The sequence below is a fragment of the Saccopteryx bilineata genome, chromosome 4, assembly GCF_036850765.1.
Source record: "Saccopteryx bilineata isolate mSacBil1 chromosome 4, mSacBil1_pri_phased_curated, whole genome shotgun sequence".
NCBI lineage: Eukaryota > Metazoa > Chordata > Mammalia > Chiroptera > Emballonuridae > Saccopteryx > Saccopteryx bilineata.
The window spans coordinates 109838540-109857497 of record NC_089493.1 but is presented as its reverse complement, the minus strand read 5'-3'; the positions used below and the strand labels follow the sequence as shown (position 1 = coordinate 109857497).

The window sequence follows — 18958 nt, the reverse complement described above, 5'->3', positions numbered from 1 at the left end:
AGCTAGTGACCTTGGGGTTTCGAAACTGTGTAATCCATGTCCCAGTTTGATGCTCTATCCACTGCACCACTGCCTGGTCAGGCTTTTTTCATTAATGTTTTATAACTCTTTCTTATAACAGAGTCTAGTTTTATTGTATGTACCTCTTTTTCTGTTCTTATTTAAATATTAAATGCATGAAATAATAAACTACTTTTTGGTATATATATTTTTTATACTTGAAACGGTCACTAGGGCAGAGATCCAGTAGTTAAATTATTTGAATCCCACCACTGGTTATTACCACCCACTGGGTTGTTAGGTCAAAATGGCAGAGGCTCCCTTTGTTTACTGCTGCATTTCCAGTACCTCTTAGAACACAATACAATATTTGTTGAATGAGTAAATGAGTGAATCCCATTCCTAGAAAAGTCTACAACCACAGTTAATCTAAAGAAGCATGGCATAAAAGTAATTCGTGATCTTTAAAAGAATGAAAATCTCTGGGAAAGAAGACTGAGCAAGACCTTGGAGTTTATGCCTAGATGTTTGGGGGGATGGTGGCACTTACTTGTAGAGGGGTAGGCACAGGTAAAGAAAAAAAAGAATGAAAATCTATCTGGTGATGTAATGACTCTTCAGGTGCCCATTAGACCTATTTGAGCCACTTCTATACCACATAACTACCTCTTTCTAGCAACAGAGTATTATTTAGCCTCCAAATCTATCTATATATATTCTTTTATTGTTCCATTTTACTGGGTGAAAAAGTGATAGAGTAGAAGACATGTGTGATCATAAAATACCCATGCTATTTCTGGGGTCTTGAGAAACAGACCAGCAGGGCCTAAGAGAGAACCTTACCAGAGTTGCTTGTGGTTACCTCACAGAGCACCCAGGAGCAAAACATTGTGTTCAAGCACAGGTGTTGCCCAAAATGCTGAAGGAAAAAATTGTACTTTGGGTATATTACACAAAGTGATTGATTCCATTTGTCTTCTTAGAAATTCATTTTCAGAAAAATAATATTAAACATCATCTACTGAAGGAACCAACATAATCTTCTTCATCATCATATTGTAGAGGTAGACTGAGCAGCTCTCCTCTGCTCAAGTGCAGGACAGTCTGGCTTTAAGCAAGGATGGACCAGATGACCTCATTGGGTCCTTTCCTAGTTATAATGACATCTTCATCATCACTGAGTGTTGAGAAATTTCATGGAACAGTGGAAAGACACAGCAATACAAATGCAAGTTAAAGCAGAAAAGTGGATGTCTTTCTCAAGTTGGTTATTGGGCATTCAATGGGAAAGCAATTCATAGAGAAAACAGAGGAGACCAAAGATTTCAGGTCTCTATGCCTATAATTTTGAATCAGTGCCATGAAAAGGAAGTCTATTGATGTCTGGGGAAACTGAAAATGGTCATGGTAAATGGAAGCTGTATGGTTCATTTACTGCTATAAAGGATTCCATCAGCTCTTCTGTAGGTTATTATAGCTGCATTTGAAAATGTGAATGTTAAAGCAAGATCCAATAGCAACTACCCCAGACCAGATTAAAAACTTTTCAATGTTTTATCATTTTTTAAAAGTGCTGGTTAATATGATTTACTAAAGAAATTTGAGTCAATTAAAGGGTTTGTTGCAAGAAATTATAAATCTCTGTGTTTGGTTTTGTTTCACAGTTTTTCACCTTTGAGCAGTATAAGAAATTGCTAGGATACATGTCACTGTCACCAGCATTGGTAAGTGAGAATATTTATTATACTTAAGTGTGTATGTTATTTCATAAAGCAAACTCTAGAAACAAAAAAGCCTTTTGATTCCCCAAGCCCAACTCCTAAAATATGAATTTGAGTTATTCAATGTTCAGCTACTTGTTGAAAACCATCTTCCCAATAATTCACAATTTGGCTATTTTATAGCACCCACTGATGAATTTATAAAAATAATGATATGGTAGAAAGGCTCATATGAAATACAGTCAAGAATGTAAAATAAAGAGTGCATTTGTCACAGACTCTTTTAAAGCCAAAACATCCATGTTTATCTAGCGTACATATCTATGCAAAATTCAGTATGCCTAGAATTATTTCCTAGCCAGTTAGTTTTTCAGCTTTTACTTAGGCTGTAGTAAACATTAGACTTCAGGTTACTCTGTGGTCAGATGCAGACTGAAGAGCCTCTTACAGTCAGAGAGAATAGTGATCTTACAATGACACATCTTTTCTTCTTGGTGACTTTTGCTACTTTTCACAAAATGAGTTCAATTGTCTTGACCAGGTGGGTTCTGCAAATATGTGTGTGCAACAAGAACTTCAGAGGAAGCAAGTGCAGAAATTTCTTCAAATCTACAAAACAAAGTAAAATCTACATTGGCCCTCTCATTGAAAAATCCCCCCAGTTTGCCTGCTGTAATGTACCTCAAAACTCAACCAGAGAGGTGGCCTCAACTCTTTAATTACATTACTCATAAAGGTTCACTTCAGAATATTTATTCTGCCAAATAGACTATCCAAAAAGTGTCTGCCATTTAAAAAGTCATGCATATCTCTTTTCTAGGAAGGATCCTATTAAGAAAACTATTCATATGGCTTAGCATTATGACAAAGAAACCTCTTGCCCAGCCTCCTACCTAAACAGTGTGGCTCTGAGGTGGCCTTATATGAAAGAAGTGGCAGTGTGAGCCCTAAAATTAGCTAAGTTATTTTTTTAATTCCTGAGTGTCTCTCCTTAATGTCACTCTTCACTTTGAAAGCCATCTTATAAAAAGAACAATTCAAAACCTTTCTAGAAAAAAAAGACAATAAAATATGGTCTCCAGAGGGCCAGCCGGCTGTTTCCATGTGGAGCATTGGTACCATATGAGAGAGCACAGTTCTCTTGGCTCTTTTGGGAGTTGAAGCAGAAAAGCATTTGGCCACTCCAGCTGCTGTAACCAAACGTATGCAAACTGTATACTGTATACAGTTTTCCCCTTTTCTTGAACTCACTTATTCCCGTTTCTTTTTGATACAGCTAGACACTAAAACAGCCATTAAATGTCCCCTGGTGCTCTCACATGAAAAGCCTAGGAGGCTGGGAACCCGACAGTTACTGCTTGTCTCTGGAACAATCTGAGTAACATGATCTGCTGATAGCTGATCAATTCTTTTGACAAGGGACTGCTGAACACTATTTCTGACAGCAAATATAGCTGAGTTTATAGAACAAAAAAAGTGAATTACTTGGGAGATTGCATATAGTAATAAAAACCTGAACATCTGGATTTTAGCTTCTTTAGTTAGAAAATTTGGGACCAGTATTTTTCCCCCCTGCTTTTGACTTCCCTGTTGGAAGTCCAAGATACATGAATAAAATAGTTGGTCTACAAAAATGTTTAAAATTGTAGTGAAGAAGTTTGAAAGGAAAGCATCATTAGTCCCTCCCTCCCTCCTGGAATCTGATACAATGCTGTCCGTCCTTCCTGTCCATCTATACGTGCAATAGTAAGAGTGGTTTTTGTATATCACTTTACAAAGGGCTTTCACACATGATTTTGAGCCTCAGAAGAACCTTGTTAAGTAGGGAGATTAGATAGTATTGTCTTCATTTTACAGATGAGAAAACTGTGAATTATAAAGGATCCAGTGGTGTAGACACAGAGCTGCAGCCAGCACATACAGTGTCTTAATGAATGATGAAAAGGCAGCCCTTCCTTCTGACTGACGCTTGCTTCTGCGGGGCTCTGGCTTGGCAAGCAGGGTGCAGGCTGCACATCACGTTCCGCACACACCTTTGTACTCATTAAATTAATTAAATTAATCTTTTTAGTTAAATTTTTTATTTAAAATTTAAATTTTAAATTAATTAGTTTAGTGAAAAAAATAGTTTAAAATAATGAAATTAATGTACCTGCCAGCTCTGGTCTAAATCAGCCAATAAGTGGCAAAACCAGGACCTAAATCCAGACCTTCTACTCTGGACCCTTGGTGTCCCTTCTGAGGGTGTAGAGCATTCCTTTCCCCTGTCCCTTTTTAATCTCCTACTTTGAAGAAGTTAGAGACTCCTAGTAAGAGTTCTGTGTTCTTTACTCTTCATTGGCTTTCTTTCTCCTCTTAGTTTTAGACAGTACTGCCTCCTAGAATGAGAGCTTCAGCAGCACTAACTTCTTTTTTAGCATCTGTTTTGCAGGTCTGAGGCTTTGTTTCATTTTGTTTTCCTGCTGTGTGTGTGTGATGTGTGTGTCAATCATTGTGATTTTTCTTTTTTTACTTGATGCATATTTCCCATTTTATTAAAAAAATTTTATTTATGAAATTAAATTTAATGGGGTGATATTGATCAAAAAGAATACATAGGTTCCAGGTAAACATCTCTATAGCATTTGAACTGTTGAGTATGTTGTGCGCCGATCACCCAAAGTCAAATCATTTTCCGTCCTTGTGTATTTGTCCCTCTTCACTCCCCTCCTCTTCTCTCCCATCCCTCTTCCCCCAACCCTCTTCCACGAGTAACCACTTCACTCTTATCTATATCCATAAGTCTCAGTTATGTCCATAAGTCTCAGTTTTATGTCCCACTTATGTGTGAAATCATACAGTTCTTAGCTTTTTTTGATTTACTTGTTTCATGTTCTCAAGGTCCATCCATGTTGTTGTAAATGGCAATATGTCATCATTTCTTATGGCTGAGTAGTATTCCTTTATCCAATCCTTTATCGAGGGACACTTCAGTTGTTTCCATATCTCAGCCACTGTGAATAATACTGTGATGAACCTAGGGGTGCATGTGTCTTTGAATACCAATGCTTTTGAGTTTTTTGGGTAAATAAATACTCAGTACAGGGTTTGCTGAGTCATATTATAGCTCTGTTCTTAATTTTTTGAGGTACCACCATACTTACATGATGGCTGTTTTTATACAGATTTTCTGAAAAACCTTTAAGTGTTCTACAGAAAAATTCTACAAAGTTGTTTTTTCCTACTGCAGACATTATTAACAATCAGCAGTAAGTCATTTTTTGATAAATGTTCTAGATTTTAGTTGAGGCCTTCAGAATAACCTACCCATTTCTGAACTCATTCCTTGGCTTCTAAGTCTAGAAGAATAGGGCAATTACTAGTTTGTTTGTTTTTAAATAGGGAAACGAATAAAAATTGCATTTTGTTTGATAATAGTTTAGAATAGTGACTAAGAATATGGTTATAAATTTAAATGTTTTCAGCTATACTGTTTGGTCACCTGAAATTTTGCTTTTTATAAACACTTTATTTGCAGTTCGGTTCCTTGAATTTTGTAATCTGCTCAATAAATATATTTAAGTAGATGTTTAAAAATGAAGCTCTCCTTTTACAAATCAAACTGTCTTTTAATTGTTACATGTGTAGATGTTTAAGTATTCACCTTAAATTAGTAAAACAACCTTTCTGTTCATTAAAGGGAAAAGTCATTATTAATGGGGCTTTGACATTTTCTTTTGAATTGTTAGGATGTGATTTGCAGCTGCTATAATTTCTTCTTTATGAATTGTCAGTATCGAACAAGAACTAAAGTTATTTAGTAATAGTATATAGATGTATTTACATAAGTTTCTTCATTCTCATTATAACATTCAATTACATAGTTTAATAAATAAGGTGCTTAATCCAGTACACATAATAACTTCTTTAAAGTATTGATTGCTTTAATTTTTCTAGACATTTGCCATTGCTGGACTGGGATCTGGACTAACAGAAGCCGTTGTGGTTAACCCTTTCGAGGTAGTGAAAGTGGGCTTGCAAGCCAATCGGAACACATTTTCAGAGGTAATCACTTAAAGTTTTCCTATTGTTGTGGGAATGTAAAAAATATGTTTAAGTATATAGAAAAAATTGTGAACCCAGCTTGTATTCACTGGTTAAAGTCATAGAAAACTATTGCTAAAGGAGTAGCTTAAAGTAGTCAAATTTCTCCCACAAGGAAAATGTTAACAAAATGTATTAAAGTCTGATGGACAAACACATGTTTACACATTTTTATTTTAGAGTTTTAATATAATGTATAATGACTTACTTGGAAATGGTTTCCCTACATTTGGCAACACTTCTATTTCATATTATACTAGAATTGACTATAGCAAAAGCCACTGAGGCTTTTGATAATATTATTGTGTTTCTATAAAATTTATGAAGTCATTTTTAAAAATTACCTCACTCCTTTCCCTACTCCACCCATGGCCCTCCCCCAAAGAGTCTGATCATCTGTCAAGCTTGTCTTTTGGTTAAATCTCAATGAGCAAGTTACTGAAGCTGTGTAGACATCACCACTTGGATAATGATAGGTCTTGACATTTAATCTCTGGTACATGATGTTCTGTAAAGACAGCTTCCCTTGGAGTGTGCTGCCTTCTTCCTCTCATTTGCCTAATAATTCTCATTACCACCAAGCCAAACTGTTCTTTTTTTAAAATTATTTTTATTTATTCATTTTAGAGAAGAGAGACAGAGAGAGGGAAAGAGACAGAGAGAGAGAAGGGGGAGGAGCAGAAAGCATCAACTCTTATATGTGCCTTGACTGGACAAGCCCGGGGTTTTGAACCAGCAATCTCAGCGTTCCAGGTCAACGCTTCACCCACTGCGCCCCCACTGGTCAGGCCAAGCCCAACTGTTCTTGCTTTATTCTTTTGGGTGCCAAGAACAAGGTAGAGAAAAAGTAAGGGGTTTGGTATTCCAACTCCTTTCTAAGCATTTAAATTTAATTCTACAACTGGGTAGCATGTGGTATAAATTGGTTTGGAGTATTTGCTGATCTGAATGTGTCTGTAGAAAAGTTCCCCTGCTTACTACATAAGCAGCTGCTAGTGGGTGGAGATCACTCTCATTCCCTCCCATCTTCCTACCTGCTGGTACTGCCTGAGAGCTGCCTGGCAGCAACTTGAGCAGGGGTGTGGGAATGGGGGCTGGGGAGTACTCACCCATAGCTGCCAGGGCCTGAGGAAGACAGGGTCGGCCCACTACAACAGATGGTATCGGTTGTATTGACTCAGATGAAGTCAATCCTAAGTAAGGGAGATTTTTTTTTTCCTTTTATGTTTCAAAAGATTGTTTTAATTGCAGGATATGTAGCACTTTAGAAATGGTTGAAAATCCCTGTATTATCCTAGTCTTTGTTTCTGTTTTTGCTTTCTTTTATTCTTCCTTGAATGTTGGGAAAATATGGGAAGAACTAGGAAGAAATAAAAGAAACAATTTTCAAATGCCTTATCAATGGGGACCATTTGAAACATTCCCCATGGAATCTGCTCAAGGAACACTTGGTTTGTTAGACTGGGAGAATTAGCAGCTAGAAGCAGGGGCGTATTAAGGTTGGTTGAGGCCCCGGGCACAGAAAAAAATATTGGGCTCCTTAAAAAAAGAGAGACAGGGAAAATAAAAATACATGTTAACCATATTTTTATTTTATTTTATTTTTTTATTAATTTTAATGGGGTGACATAACCATATTTTTTAATAAATAAAAAATATTATGTACCATTAAAGTTAAAATTGCGCATATAAAATCAAACTTGGTGTCATTAGAAAAAAGTGTAAAGTTGGGGTTTTGTGGGGTCCTTCAGAAGCTGGAGCCCAGGGCGCGTGCCTGGTGTGCCTGCCATTAAATCTGCCTCTGGCTAGAAGAAAATTTTGGAACTCTGCATCTAATCCCTCATTTTCCCCACTGGGAAGCTTGTCTTGGAGCAACAGTGAATAAGCAAAGGGACTGACTGGCCGTGAACTGCAGTCCTTCCTCAAGGCAGCATGGGAAGTGGAGGCTGTGAGCAGGGAAGTGCCAAGGAGCTCACAGGACTGAAAATAATGAGTTATCACAGCACTTCCACTCGTACCTAATGTACTTTTTCTCTCCTCTGCTCTCTGCAAGGTTCTACACTGAGGCCAAGTAAGAGCTGTTAACGTTCTGCATGTGTGAAGGCCTTGCTAGAACGTGGTCAGTACCTTTCCAGCCCCACACAAGAATGCTGCATGTGTATGTGTTCCCAGTTCATCACACGAATACCATCTGTGTAAATTGTTTATGTCTATGCAGCCGTTTTCTAAGTGGAGAAGAAAGGGGTACTTGTTTGAGATCCTTTCTTTTGCATAATCCACTGAATTGGATTCATTGTCAGATATTTGCTTAGACAAAATAAAGTATATCAGGTATGTACATTAAAAGAAACATTGCAATATTACTTCAACTAGTCAGAACTAAGCACAGTAGGGATCACAGAGGTCACACGTATCAGCAACTATTAGGATTCAGTAGCTGAACTGAGGTGCCTCTTTATAGGCAATATTGATTAAATCTAAAGTTGTTAGTAGTGCAGTCACCAACATAAAGTAATGGAAGTGTGCCTATCACAAAAAATATCTGAAAGATATAACACAGGAAGAATAGAAAATTTGGACCTATTTGATTAAAAATAACTACCTGATACTTTGGCAGTGCAGCTATTTTCTGTGTCTTTTGTCTAAGATCCATTAATTCCAGCACCTTCCTCCAGTGACTAGCACTTTCTTTTTCCAAAAAAAGGATGCCTTTTTCTTCTTCTGAACCCATGTTATGCTCATCTAAACATAATACTCACAAAAATTAGGGGATATTTCAAAATAAATATGAAGCGATAAAAAAAGAAGCTTTTTTTTTAATTAAACAAGAACATCAGAAAAGCAAATGACAAGTCAGAGAAAGTTGTTTGATTATGCAAATGAGATGCAAAACCAGCTTTGATTTCATTGGTGAAAATGCACTATACAAAAGCCTGAAGGTGCTGGAGTATCTGCACGTTCCCTGATCCCTAGTTTTTGTGAGCAGTGTATTAGGTGTGTTCACTTCAGCATTCATATGGCCAAGAATAATTATTGCTCTCTTTACTCCAAAGCTTTGTGGGTTGTTAAGAAGTAGGAGGAGTCGGGGGTTGAGGGTGGAGTAGGGGAAGAGGAAGAAAGAAAGGAAGAAACTAATTAATTTATGCTCAGTGCACTTAAAAATTGTACTTCTTTTATTTTAAGAAAAAGTTTCAGTCTAAATATAAAGGTAATGAGTATTTATGTTAGAAAACACCCAAAAACTATGTATTTCTTTGTATACATATGTATATAAATGTACTAAAATAATCTAGAGCAGCACTGTCCAATAGAAATGTAATGTGAGCCACATTTTCTAGTAGCTATATTAAAAAGGGTAAAAAGAAACAGATGAAATTAATTTAATACTATATTTTATTTAACCTAATATATCCAAAATATTATCATTTCAACATGTAATCACTATAAAAATTATATGAGATAATTTGCACTCTATTTTCATACTTAGCCTTTAAATCTCATGTATGTTTTATGCTTGGAAGCACATTTGAATTTGAACTAGGACATTTCAAGTGTTGAATAGCCACATGGGTAGGGATGTCCTTATAGGGAAATGCTGGTCTAGAGGAATTCAGACAAATATCTCAATGGTTACCTCTGGAAAGGAGGATGGAGTTGGGGAGAGTAAGGCAAGAATTTAATAGAATGGTTTTGAGTAAATGTTTAATATGAGAACATATGGCCCTGGCCAGTGGTTCAATGGATAGAGAACCAGCCCGATGTATGGATGTACCAAGTTCGATCCCTAGTTAGGGCACACAGGAGAAGCGACCATCTACTTCTCTTCTCCTCCCTCTCCCACTTCTTTCCAGTGGCTTGAGCATGGCCCTAGGCACTGAGTATAGCTCGTTATTCGAGCATCAGCCCCAGACAGGGGTTGCCAGGTGGATCCCAGTCGGGGCACATACAGAAGTCTGTCTATCTCCCCTCCTCTCATCTAAAAGGAGAGAGAATGTGTGTGTGTGAGAGAGAACATAGTCAGTATTCTGTGAATATTTACTCTAAAAAGTAACAGCTGCTCATCATAGAAGATTTGGAAATATATAACAGTATAGAGAAAAGTAAGTGATCCCAAATGAAAAGTTCCAGTGGCTCTGCCAGGATCAAGCTTGTTTTCAGGGAGAAACTTCTCAGTGGCTCCCGGTGGGGATGCCTGGCTAGCTGGTCTTAGGACTCACCAGAGTCCTCTTTTGTTAGGAAAGAGTAATAGTAATAGTCACAGCAAATGGTGTAATGATGGTTAAAAGAGATATATTGAATATTTGTAAAGCTGCTAATACAGTCTGGTATATAGTGATGATTTAATAAGTGTTAGTGGTTATTATTATTATAGCATGCTTTTTATGAGACTTTAAATGTGATGATATATGCAAATATCTTCACACAGCACCTGATACATGGTAGGCATTCAACCAAAATTAACTTATTTCTAGTTGATCTTATAACTCCTTAAGTGTAAGTAGAGACAGATTTATCGAGATGTCCCCCTGATTAATATTAAGCAGTCACAGCTGACTCCAGTGTGGGCATGAAAACAGCTCATTGAGCAATGGTCTTCTTCATTAGGTCATTCTCAGCTGCCAGTATGATCCATTTAGCCTAATTCTTTATCAAGACCAACGGGCTGACAGCCTACTTTTAGTGCCTATTGACAAGGTCTTTAAACTCAGATGCAGGTCCACTGTCATCAACAATAGCAGCTGGGTATCTGCTTGCTCTAAATAACGAGCATATAGCAGCAGAAGTTAGAGGTGAAACCAAAAGCATTTGAAGCCACTTTGAAATGAATTCTACAACAATCAAGATATTCTTCCTTGGAATAGTCGTATAAAGTTAATATGGGTTCTTGGTCAAGGCTTCTTAGTCACTTTCCTGGAGGTTGTGAAGTGAGCTCATTTTGAACCTTTTCAGCTGCTTACAGCTAGCAGCGGTGGTGGAATGCTAAATGGATGGGCAGATGCAGAATGATGACTTGACAGCCCATTTAAGAAAAGCAGAGCAGGTTCCCCAGAATCGTTTTGCAAGTAGATAACTCTTGCTCTGCAAATACTGTGAGTTTCTCAGGCAGCATGTCTTCCCTCTCCTGGGCATGAACCACCCTAGATGCTACACAGTAATTGTGACTTTTCCTATGTGGTCAGTCTGAGGAAGGGAGTCACTAATGGATCCTTCATACATGAACATTTTCTAAGAAGTTGCTGATGTTGAGAGGGGCTCTTCACTGGAATGCCAGCTAAGCATTCGATATTACAATAGTCGATATTACACTTAACATCACACTTAAGCCATAGAGGCAGTGGCAGAGTGATGAGATGGGAGCAGGAGGACAGCCATGGTCCAGGGTCTGCAGACCGTGGTCTAGAACAAGGTTGTGGGATATAAGAAGATGCCCCTGGTCCGATGGGGAGGGCATGGCTGATAAAGAGCCAGAATGGGGGCCTCTGAACCATAAGATTCAGGGACAGGGACCCCTCTAGCTGGGGTTCAAGGGCATGACTGGGTGGGAGCAGAGGCTGTGTCTGTTATGCTCTTGGAGCCCTGAGTGCAGCTCCCATCAGGCTTTCCCAGGAATGACAGGTACTCGGCTGCTTCCAGCTGCCTGAGTTCTCCCCTCTGTGGTCTAGGACTGATTTTCTAGCCAATTAGAAGTATGCTATCCATAAAATATCTCTTTCACCCAGGTTAGCCATAAACTATTCTAAAAATATAAAGGAAACTGTGGTTAATTTGGTTTCTGATACTTCTCTCATATTCTCCCAGCTTTTGTATAAAGTATTTAAATAGGTGTGATTGACTTGTCTTCACGTTTTAAATTGCCACAATATCAAAGACTGTAAGCCCCTCCATACCTCCTCCAATTCCAACACTAGAATCTTGGCCAACATGTTAAAATTCACAGTGAATACAAAAAAAAAAAAAAAAAAAAAACTGGTTTGAAAAGAAAGAAAGAGAACGAAAGGGAGGGAGGGAGGGAGGAAGGGAGGGAGGGAGGGAGGAAGAAAAAGGAAAAAAGAAAGAAAAATAAAAACAGAAAGAAAGAGTTCTGGTCTCTAATTTAAATATACTTACCTTCTGTGGGGAGCATAGTAATCACAGCTTTGTCATGCTCTGGTTTGGCTCAGTGAGTATCAAAACATGTTCAGATAAAATCCGGGTAGACCCTGATTTCGCCCTGTCCTTCAAACTCAACCCCAAGCAAAGTGTGGTTCTGGTCTGTAGTCTTTTTGGTTAGGGACTAGGCTTGCCCAAGGATTTCTCTACTGAAGATGGTTTGCACATCACTCTTGCCAAAAGCGTGACTTTGTAGCTCGTTGTCCTTATAAGAACTTTCTCCCCTCCTAATGGGATGGGTGGGGTTTTTTTTTATCTGTACACTTACAAGACCTAGAAGTCTCATATCAGCTGTGTGAAGCCAAGCAGTATTCAGCTGGTATGCTTTCTGCTAGCCTGGAAAATGTGAATTTCTCCCCAGGAGCAAAATCTTGTATGAATTGTTTCCCAGTTTTTTCTGCACTTTGAAATCTACTTCAAAGTTATTATTTGGCTAACGGGTTATGTTTCCCTTCCCTTGAGGTCTCCCTCTGATATGTGGATGGGGCCCACATTTTCCTTCTAGTCTGTCCTTTTTATCTGCATTACATATGAACATGATCGTTCTCACCCCAAAACACAAAACTAAGCCTTTAAGAAATTGCAAGAAACCTCTTTCACCTCTGTTTTGTTTTTGAAGATGTTCAGTCCAAGGGAAAAAAATATAGTCTTCTACATATGCTCTATGATTATAATTTTAGGGATCCATGAATAAATAGCAATCGTGTCATGGATAGGAGAATCTTTGAAGATAGGGATTTTTTTTTGTTGAATCTGGTTTTGAAGCGTACCATTATATACAGTTCTAAACATTTTATCCTGGGGCTTAAAATCTAATAGAAGCCAATTAAATCACATATGATATCACAATGCTTGGTGATTGTTTTCTCCATAAACAATTAACAAATGTCTAAATTTAGATATATTATGTAGAATCAGCATAAAGTGAATAAAAGGACTGTGCTTTGTGAACATCTCTTTCAAGAAGATGAAGTTGAGTTATATAGAGAGTGAGTGTGTGACTTTGTTTACAGATAGTATGAGAAGCCAGCTTCCAGGGCATGTCAACGGTTATGAATGATGTATTGAATTCAGTTGAAATTTTTCCGGCATTACTATGAAACACTGCCTGGAAACTGTTCAGTTCAAAAATTATTTCTTTCCAGTCTATGATTCTTGTGGGCATAAAAGTGAATTATATATATGAATCCATTCCTACAGTTATCTTTCAACAATACCTAAGGCAGCAGCCAAGTTGCCTCTCTATTATCATTTACAGAAAATAGCGTTTAGTCTTCCATTCAGCTGTGCCAGCAACTGTAGGGTTTTGCTTTCAGAATGGAGACTTTGAAGTAATGATAATCACTACCATTTACAGAACATCTACTACATGCCAGACACTATGCCACATGCTTTACGTGGTTTTTCTTTATTTGATTTTCTAATAAATGTATGTAATTCTTTTAAATTACAAAAGTAATACATGGAGTTTCTTTTCACAAGTCAAGTGATACAGAGCTATCTAATGAGAAAAATAACTGACGATTCCTGCCAACACCTCCCTCTAATCCTGTTGCTGTTGTAATGACTGTATATCCCCCCTTTTCCTGATGTTCCCTCACACTTGGTATTCCAAATCCTCCCATTATCCCCATAAGATGGCTTTACCTCTATTTTATAGATAGGGAAAATAAAGCCCAATGAAAGTAATGTCTCTAAGAAACTGAGTATTAATGTAGAGGTCTCTTTCTAGTCAGCCTCAGTTCTTTCATTGGGATGAAGAAATGTGCTTAATTAAGAAGCTTAAGGGAAAATCAAAGGTGTTTCTGGACCCATGAAAAGCAGCCATGTTGCTGGTTTCCTCTGGCAGTCTTACCTGTGCTCTGGGCCCCTCCGCCTCTGCCCTGCCAATAGTGCAGGGGCAAGGCACCGTGTCAGCACTCTGGTCTCCTAGAAGCCCCGTGCTCCTCCAGGGATGAGTATTTGGAATCAACATAGTATTAATGTAGCTTTGTCGCTCAGCATTTGGGAGAGTTTGTTTACAGTAAATCATTCTCACAGAACGTTTTTTAAAAAACCTATTTTTTAAATATAACACTCTAATGTATAATTACATTTTAGGTATCTTTTTGTCCATTATTATGACCTATTTAAATAAGCTGTAATGCTAAATTAGCTAAAATAAATTGTAAATGTGGGATTTTTTTGGCCTGACTCCTCTCCTTTCACTTACATTTTATTCTCAAATAAATGGAATGGTGGGGTTTTTTCTCTCAAATTTATGAAAATTCTTCAAAACTTCATTTGAGTAATGAAAAGCATAAGTGATCATCCGTCCCTGAAGAGCAAGGGTATTTTCCTACATAGTTCTGGCAGTTGGGATTTCTCTTTTTAGGCAAAGCAGTATTTTTCTAAAGGACCCAGATACGGACACTTGCTCCATTGTATAAACCTCTCATCCAGTCTGCTTTTCAACCATTTGATGAAGTCTGGTGCAACACCTTATTCTATTCGCTCTAAAATGCAACAAAATTTACCTCACCAGAAGAAGCAAGTAAAGGAACGAATGTGGAGTGTGCTGTGTTTTGACATGGTGTGCCGAGAGCTCTCCCCTGGTTTTAGGGATGGAGAAATCCACTGACATACTTCCCTCGCCTGTAACAACTGGCCATTCTGTGATCGCTGTTTATCCAGGGAACAGTGCCTCCCATCTAAAACTTCTGCCTGTGACTTCGCAAGCTATTTAGAGCCAGCTATGGTCAATAGTTAGATGTAAGAACTCCAGAAAAAAATGGCGTGAGCTGCCATACATCATCTCAGTGATTTGTGGGTAATACTGAGCTCTCAGAGAACAAGGACTCAGTGCCCTGGAGTGGTGCCTGGGAGCATTGGATAGGCAAAGGATCTTCTCTCTTTATTAAGCTTCTTAAGGACTTTTAAAACAGAAATTTGATTCCATAGTTCATAATTATCATGGAACCTTCTCATGGGTAGATATAAAAATTATCAGCATATCTCTCCAACTAAAAATCAAAGCAAATATATCTATGTTTCTAGAATATGAGCTAAGTACTGTACTAGACACTTAGCACAGTACATGACACCTTAGGAGGCACTCAGTAGATATTGCCGAATAAATGGTGGATGAAAGAACAGGGAGTCCCCAGAACTAGCAGCTGGCAATAGCAGAAATCAAAGTTAAAGAAGGTTTTGAGTTCCCTCACTTGGAAATACTGTGGCAGGGACCAGTGAACTGCGATTTCCAGAAAGAACGTGGAAAGCAGTGTGGCCGGTGTCACACCAATCCACTATTCTTCCATGCTGGTAGCTCTGATGCAGTCAATAAAAGCTACATCTAGAAAAGTTAGAATGCCATCTGGTAACTAAATATGGAAATTGGAATGAGTCTAAATATTGGAAGGAAACCAAACTCTTGGTGACCTGCTGGGTTGGATAGTATTGGAATCATTTGGCTGATGATGCTGATCAGTCACCACTTGGTTTTGAAATGAAAGCCCAGTAATCAAATAAGTTTAGTAAAATTCCTTGTGTTTACAGAGATCTATTCAAAGTGATTCTATATTTTCCTATTTAAGCATCCTAGCGGAAGTCATGTTTTGCCTTTTCTAACTCAATATTTGCTTACATGTGTGTGATACAATGCTGCTGAGTGAAGCAAAAAACACACTTCTAATTTTTATGGGAATTAGAATTCAGGCTTTCTTTAATCTCAAGGGCCCACGGTGCAAGAAAAGTACATTTGTGTTATTATTTATCTGTAGGAGTTGTATTGTCAAACTCTGAAAATCGTACTGCATTTTTGACAAGAGTGAATCCACAGAATGTGAACAGCACTTGGATTAGAAGCAGAATTCTCATTAAGCCATTTACCAGTGTTTTCCTTAAAGAATACTACATAACAATCCTTGGTTTCCTCACCTGCCAAAGGAGAAGCTTATGCCTGCTGCCCACCTTACAGTTGTTTTGAGAGAAACCGTCATGTATGGCAGGATAGCAGAACTGTGCCGAGTATGAAAGTACGAACTTGGAGTCATGACTATTGGAGGGGGGAGAGGGTGACTCAGTTTGTACTTGACACTACCACTCACTCTGTAATCTTTGGCTAATAATTTAAACCTAGTTTCTTCATCTGTCAGATGGGGGTAACGATAATGCTTATCTCACACACTTCTTGAGAGGATCAAATAAGATAATACATATGTAAAGTACTAAGGATCTATAATAGTGGATAATATTGATGAGCACATACTGTGTTCCAGGTACCTGATAACTACATAAATGTGTTCTCTAGGCTGTAATCTGTGTGAGGCAGAGGCCCAGTTAGTGTGTTTTTCCATTGCCAACCTTTGCTCCTGTGTGGTCTTACCCCTACAGTCCATAAACGTACAGTGTGAGTTCTTACCTATGATTCTTGCTGAGGGATAGGGACCAGGCCAATTTACAGGTTCTGCTGCTCCAAAGAGGAAAGCCTCTGGGGTAAAGAACTGGTGTGGAAGGAGATCTCTAGCCCAGGGATTGAATTTGGTTGAGCCTCAGGAAATAGACCTATGATTTGCATTGTGGATGCATTTCTTCTGGCTTTGTCACAGGGGCCCAGGGCTTGGGAAAGGGAGAGGATAGTCAGAAGAAATGAGAAGAGGCTGGTTGTTCATGTCTTTCCTCTTCCCTCGAATCAGCTTCCACCTTTTGATTGTCATTGCCTTCAACTAACAAAATAATTACCTGTTATTATTATAACTACCTTTTTTTTTTTTTGCATTTTTCCAAAGCTGGAAACGGGGAGGCAGTCAGACAGACTCCCGCATGCGCGCGGCCGGGATCCACCCGGCATGCCCACCAGGGGGTGATGTTCTGCCCCTCTGGGGCGTCGCTCTGTTGCATCCAGAGCCATTCTAGCGCCTGAGGCAGAGGCCACAGAGCCATCCTCAGTGCCCGGGCCATCTTTGATCCAATAGAGCCTCCGCTGCAGGAGGGGAAGAAAGAGAGACAGAGAGGAAGAAGAGGGGGAGGGAGGAGAAGCAGATGGGTGCTTCTCCTGTGTTCCATGGCCGGGAATCGAACCTGGGACTCCTGCATGCCAGGCCGACACTCTACCACTGAGCCAACCGGCCAGGGCTTATAACTACCTTTTTAACAGAACATTGCTATTATTATTGAAAGCTAGCGTACAGTGAATTTTTACCTAGAACAAAAGTCATTGACTTATTTATCATCACAACCATTCTATGAAGACTGTATTATTACCCTTATTTCACAGATGAGTGAAGTGAGGATAAAATAGTTGCCACACTAATGAATGGTGTTGCTGAGACTCAGATCTGGGGCTATCTGGCTCCGACCGCCTGTATCTAGCCTTCGATTTACTTAATGATTCTTCCTAGAGTTCAAACTCAACAAGGCACATGAATTCAAAATCCACATGCTATACTGTTTTGCACCCACATAACACCCAAGCCAGTGAAAACCAGGCAGTAGACTACCAATGAATGCCATTTGATATTTGTTCATCTTCACCAAGATCTAGCAGAAGTCTTCTCTTTTAATTCTGATAATTTAGCACACTAGCATTTTTAAACCATAGAAACATCTTTAGACATGTTTTATTTAAAGAAAGCTATATTGATCTGCACTTTCATTCAGAGCTGTTGGTTCCTGTTTTGCTCTCGAACCTAGATGGCCTCTGAGTTCTCATCTTCCTGAACTGCCAGGCCTCAAAGCAGGTGAGGCTGGAGAGAAAGCTTGAGGTAGCTGCGGGAGGCACATCTGCTGGCCAGCCTACACCCAGGCGGCCGCACTTCTGCTCTGCTCCTTCCATGGCCAGGAGAAGGCCGCCTCCTTCCCTCTGCCCTCCAGGCCGCCTTCCTCGAGCAACAGCCCTGTGCCTAGCAGTTTGCTCAGAACTTCTCAAGTCTCTTCAGCAGAAATGAACTTTGGCTCAAAATGTCCTCAAGCCTATTTTGAAAACCAAAATAAACAATTTGGGTTGATAGTCAGTGTGCCAGAACACAAACAAAAAAGTCCCATTTTGTAAAACAAAGTGAACTCTGACCTTCTGAGAACTCTTGCTTTTCCTACATGAAATGTCTTTTGTTGTTTTAAGATAGGTTTTCATGTAATTTTTTTTCATGTTACAAAAAAAAAGGGTTTCTTTAAGCTTAATATAATTTATTACAACCAATCCTCTAAAGTGAAAAGATGAAGCTAAGTGTAAAATTGTTGCTAGAGTTTTAAAAATATTTATAAGCAAAAACTATAGGATTTACTATATCAACAAGCTCAGTTAATGTATTATGTTAATGACAGAACTATAAATACAAGTTAGAGTAAAAGCCTTGATTGGATTTGCTCTATTCTGTTCTGCTGATGCAGCTTTAATTGCACACAATGAGAAAACACTTGAAGTCAGAAAGCATATCAGACTGCCATGCCACTCCTGCTACCTGCTCCGGTGAAATAGCAAATGTCATGCCAGCCGCATGCCTTATGGGCAAAATAAACACATAAATACTGAGTATTTCTCTCTGTTTACTATTGAAAATTTAACAAGAAGAGATACCCCTTGTACTATAATCTCCAGATAGGAAACAACCTTTTTAGAAACCCATATATTTTTTTGTAATTGTATTATAATGAACTATGAGCCTACGGTGAGATCTTTAGTGTGTTCCAGAAGTAGCAATAGACTGGATCCCAGCAGTCAAGGTATTTCAACCTTGGGTAACCAATCAGAGGACTGGAAAGGGGTAAATGAAAGGTAACTTTGTATTCCCAACACCATTGATTTATCATTTACCACAGAAAGTAATACACACACTGATTGCCCGCCTTCTTGGGAAAGTCTACAATCAACTGCTATTTACCCATGCCCTGTTTCTAACTTAGCAACAGTTTAAACTATTGAGACAATGTAACATTCGCTTTAGAAAACATAATTAGAAAGGTAAATGCACTGATTTCAGGAACCAAATATAAATTCCTTTTGGATTATGCACAGTATGGACTAC

General features: G+C 38.6%; 1 protein-coding gene across 5 annotated transcripts in view; it reads left to right on the top strand.

Annotated features, from left to right (window-relative positions):
• SLC25A21 (solute carrier family 25 member 21) overlaps positions 1-18958 on the top strand; it is a 567550-nt gene that overhangs the window by 516440 nt on the left and 32152 nt on the right. For all 5 annotated transcript variants that reach the window (XM_066277783.1, XM_066277782.1, XM_066277787.1 and 2 more), the window contains 2 exons: positions 1665-1724; positions 5658-5765. In XM_066277783.1, coding sequence (XP_066133880.1) covers positions 1665-1724; positions 5658-5765 — 168 coding nt within the window. The remainder of the gene's footprint in view (positions 1-1664; positions 1725-5657; positions 5766-18958) is intronic.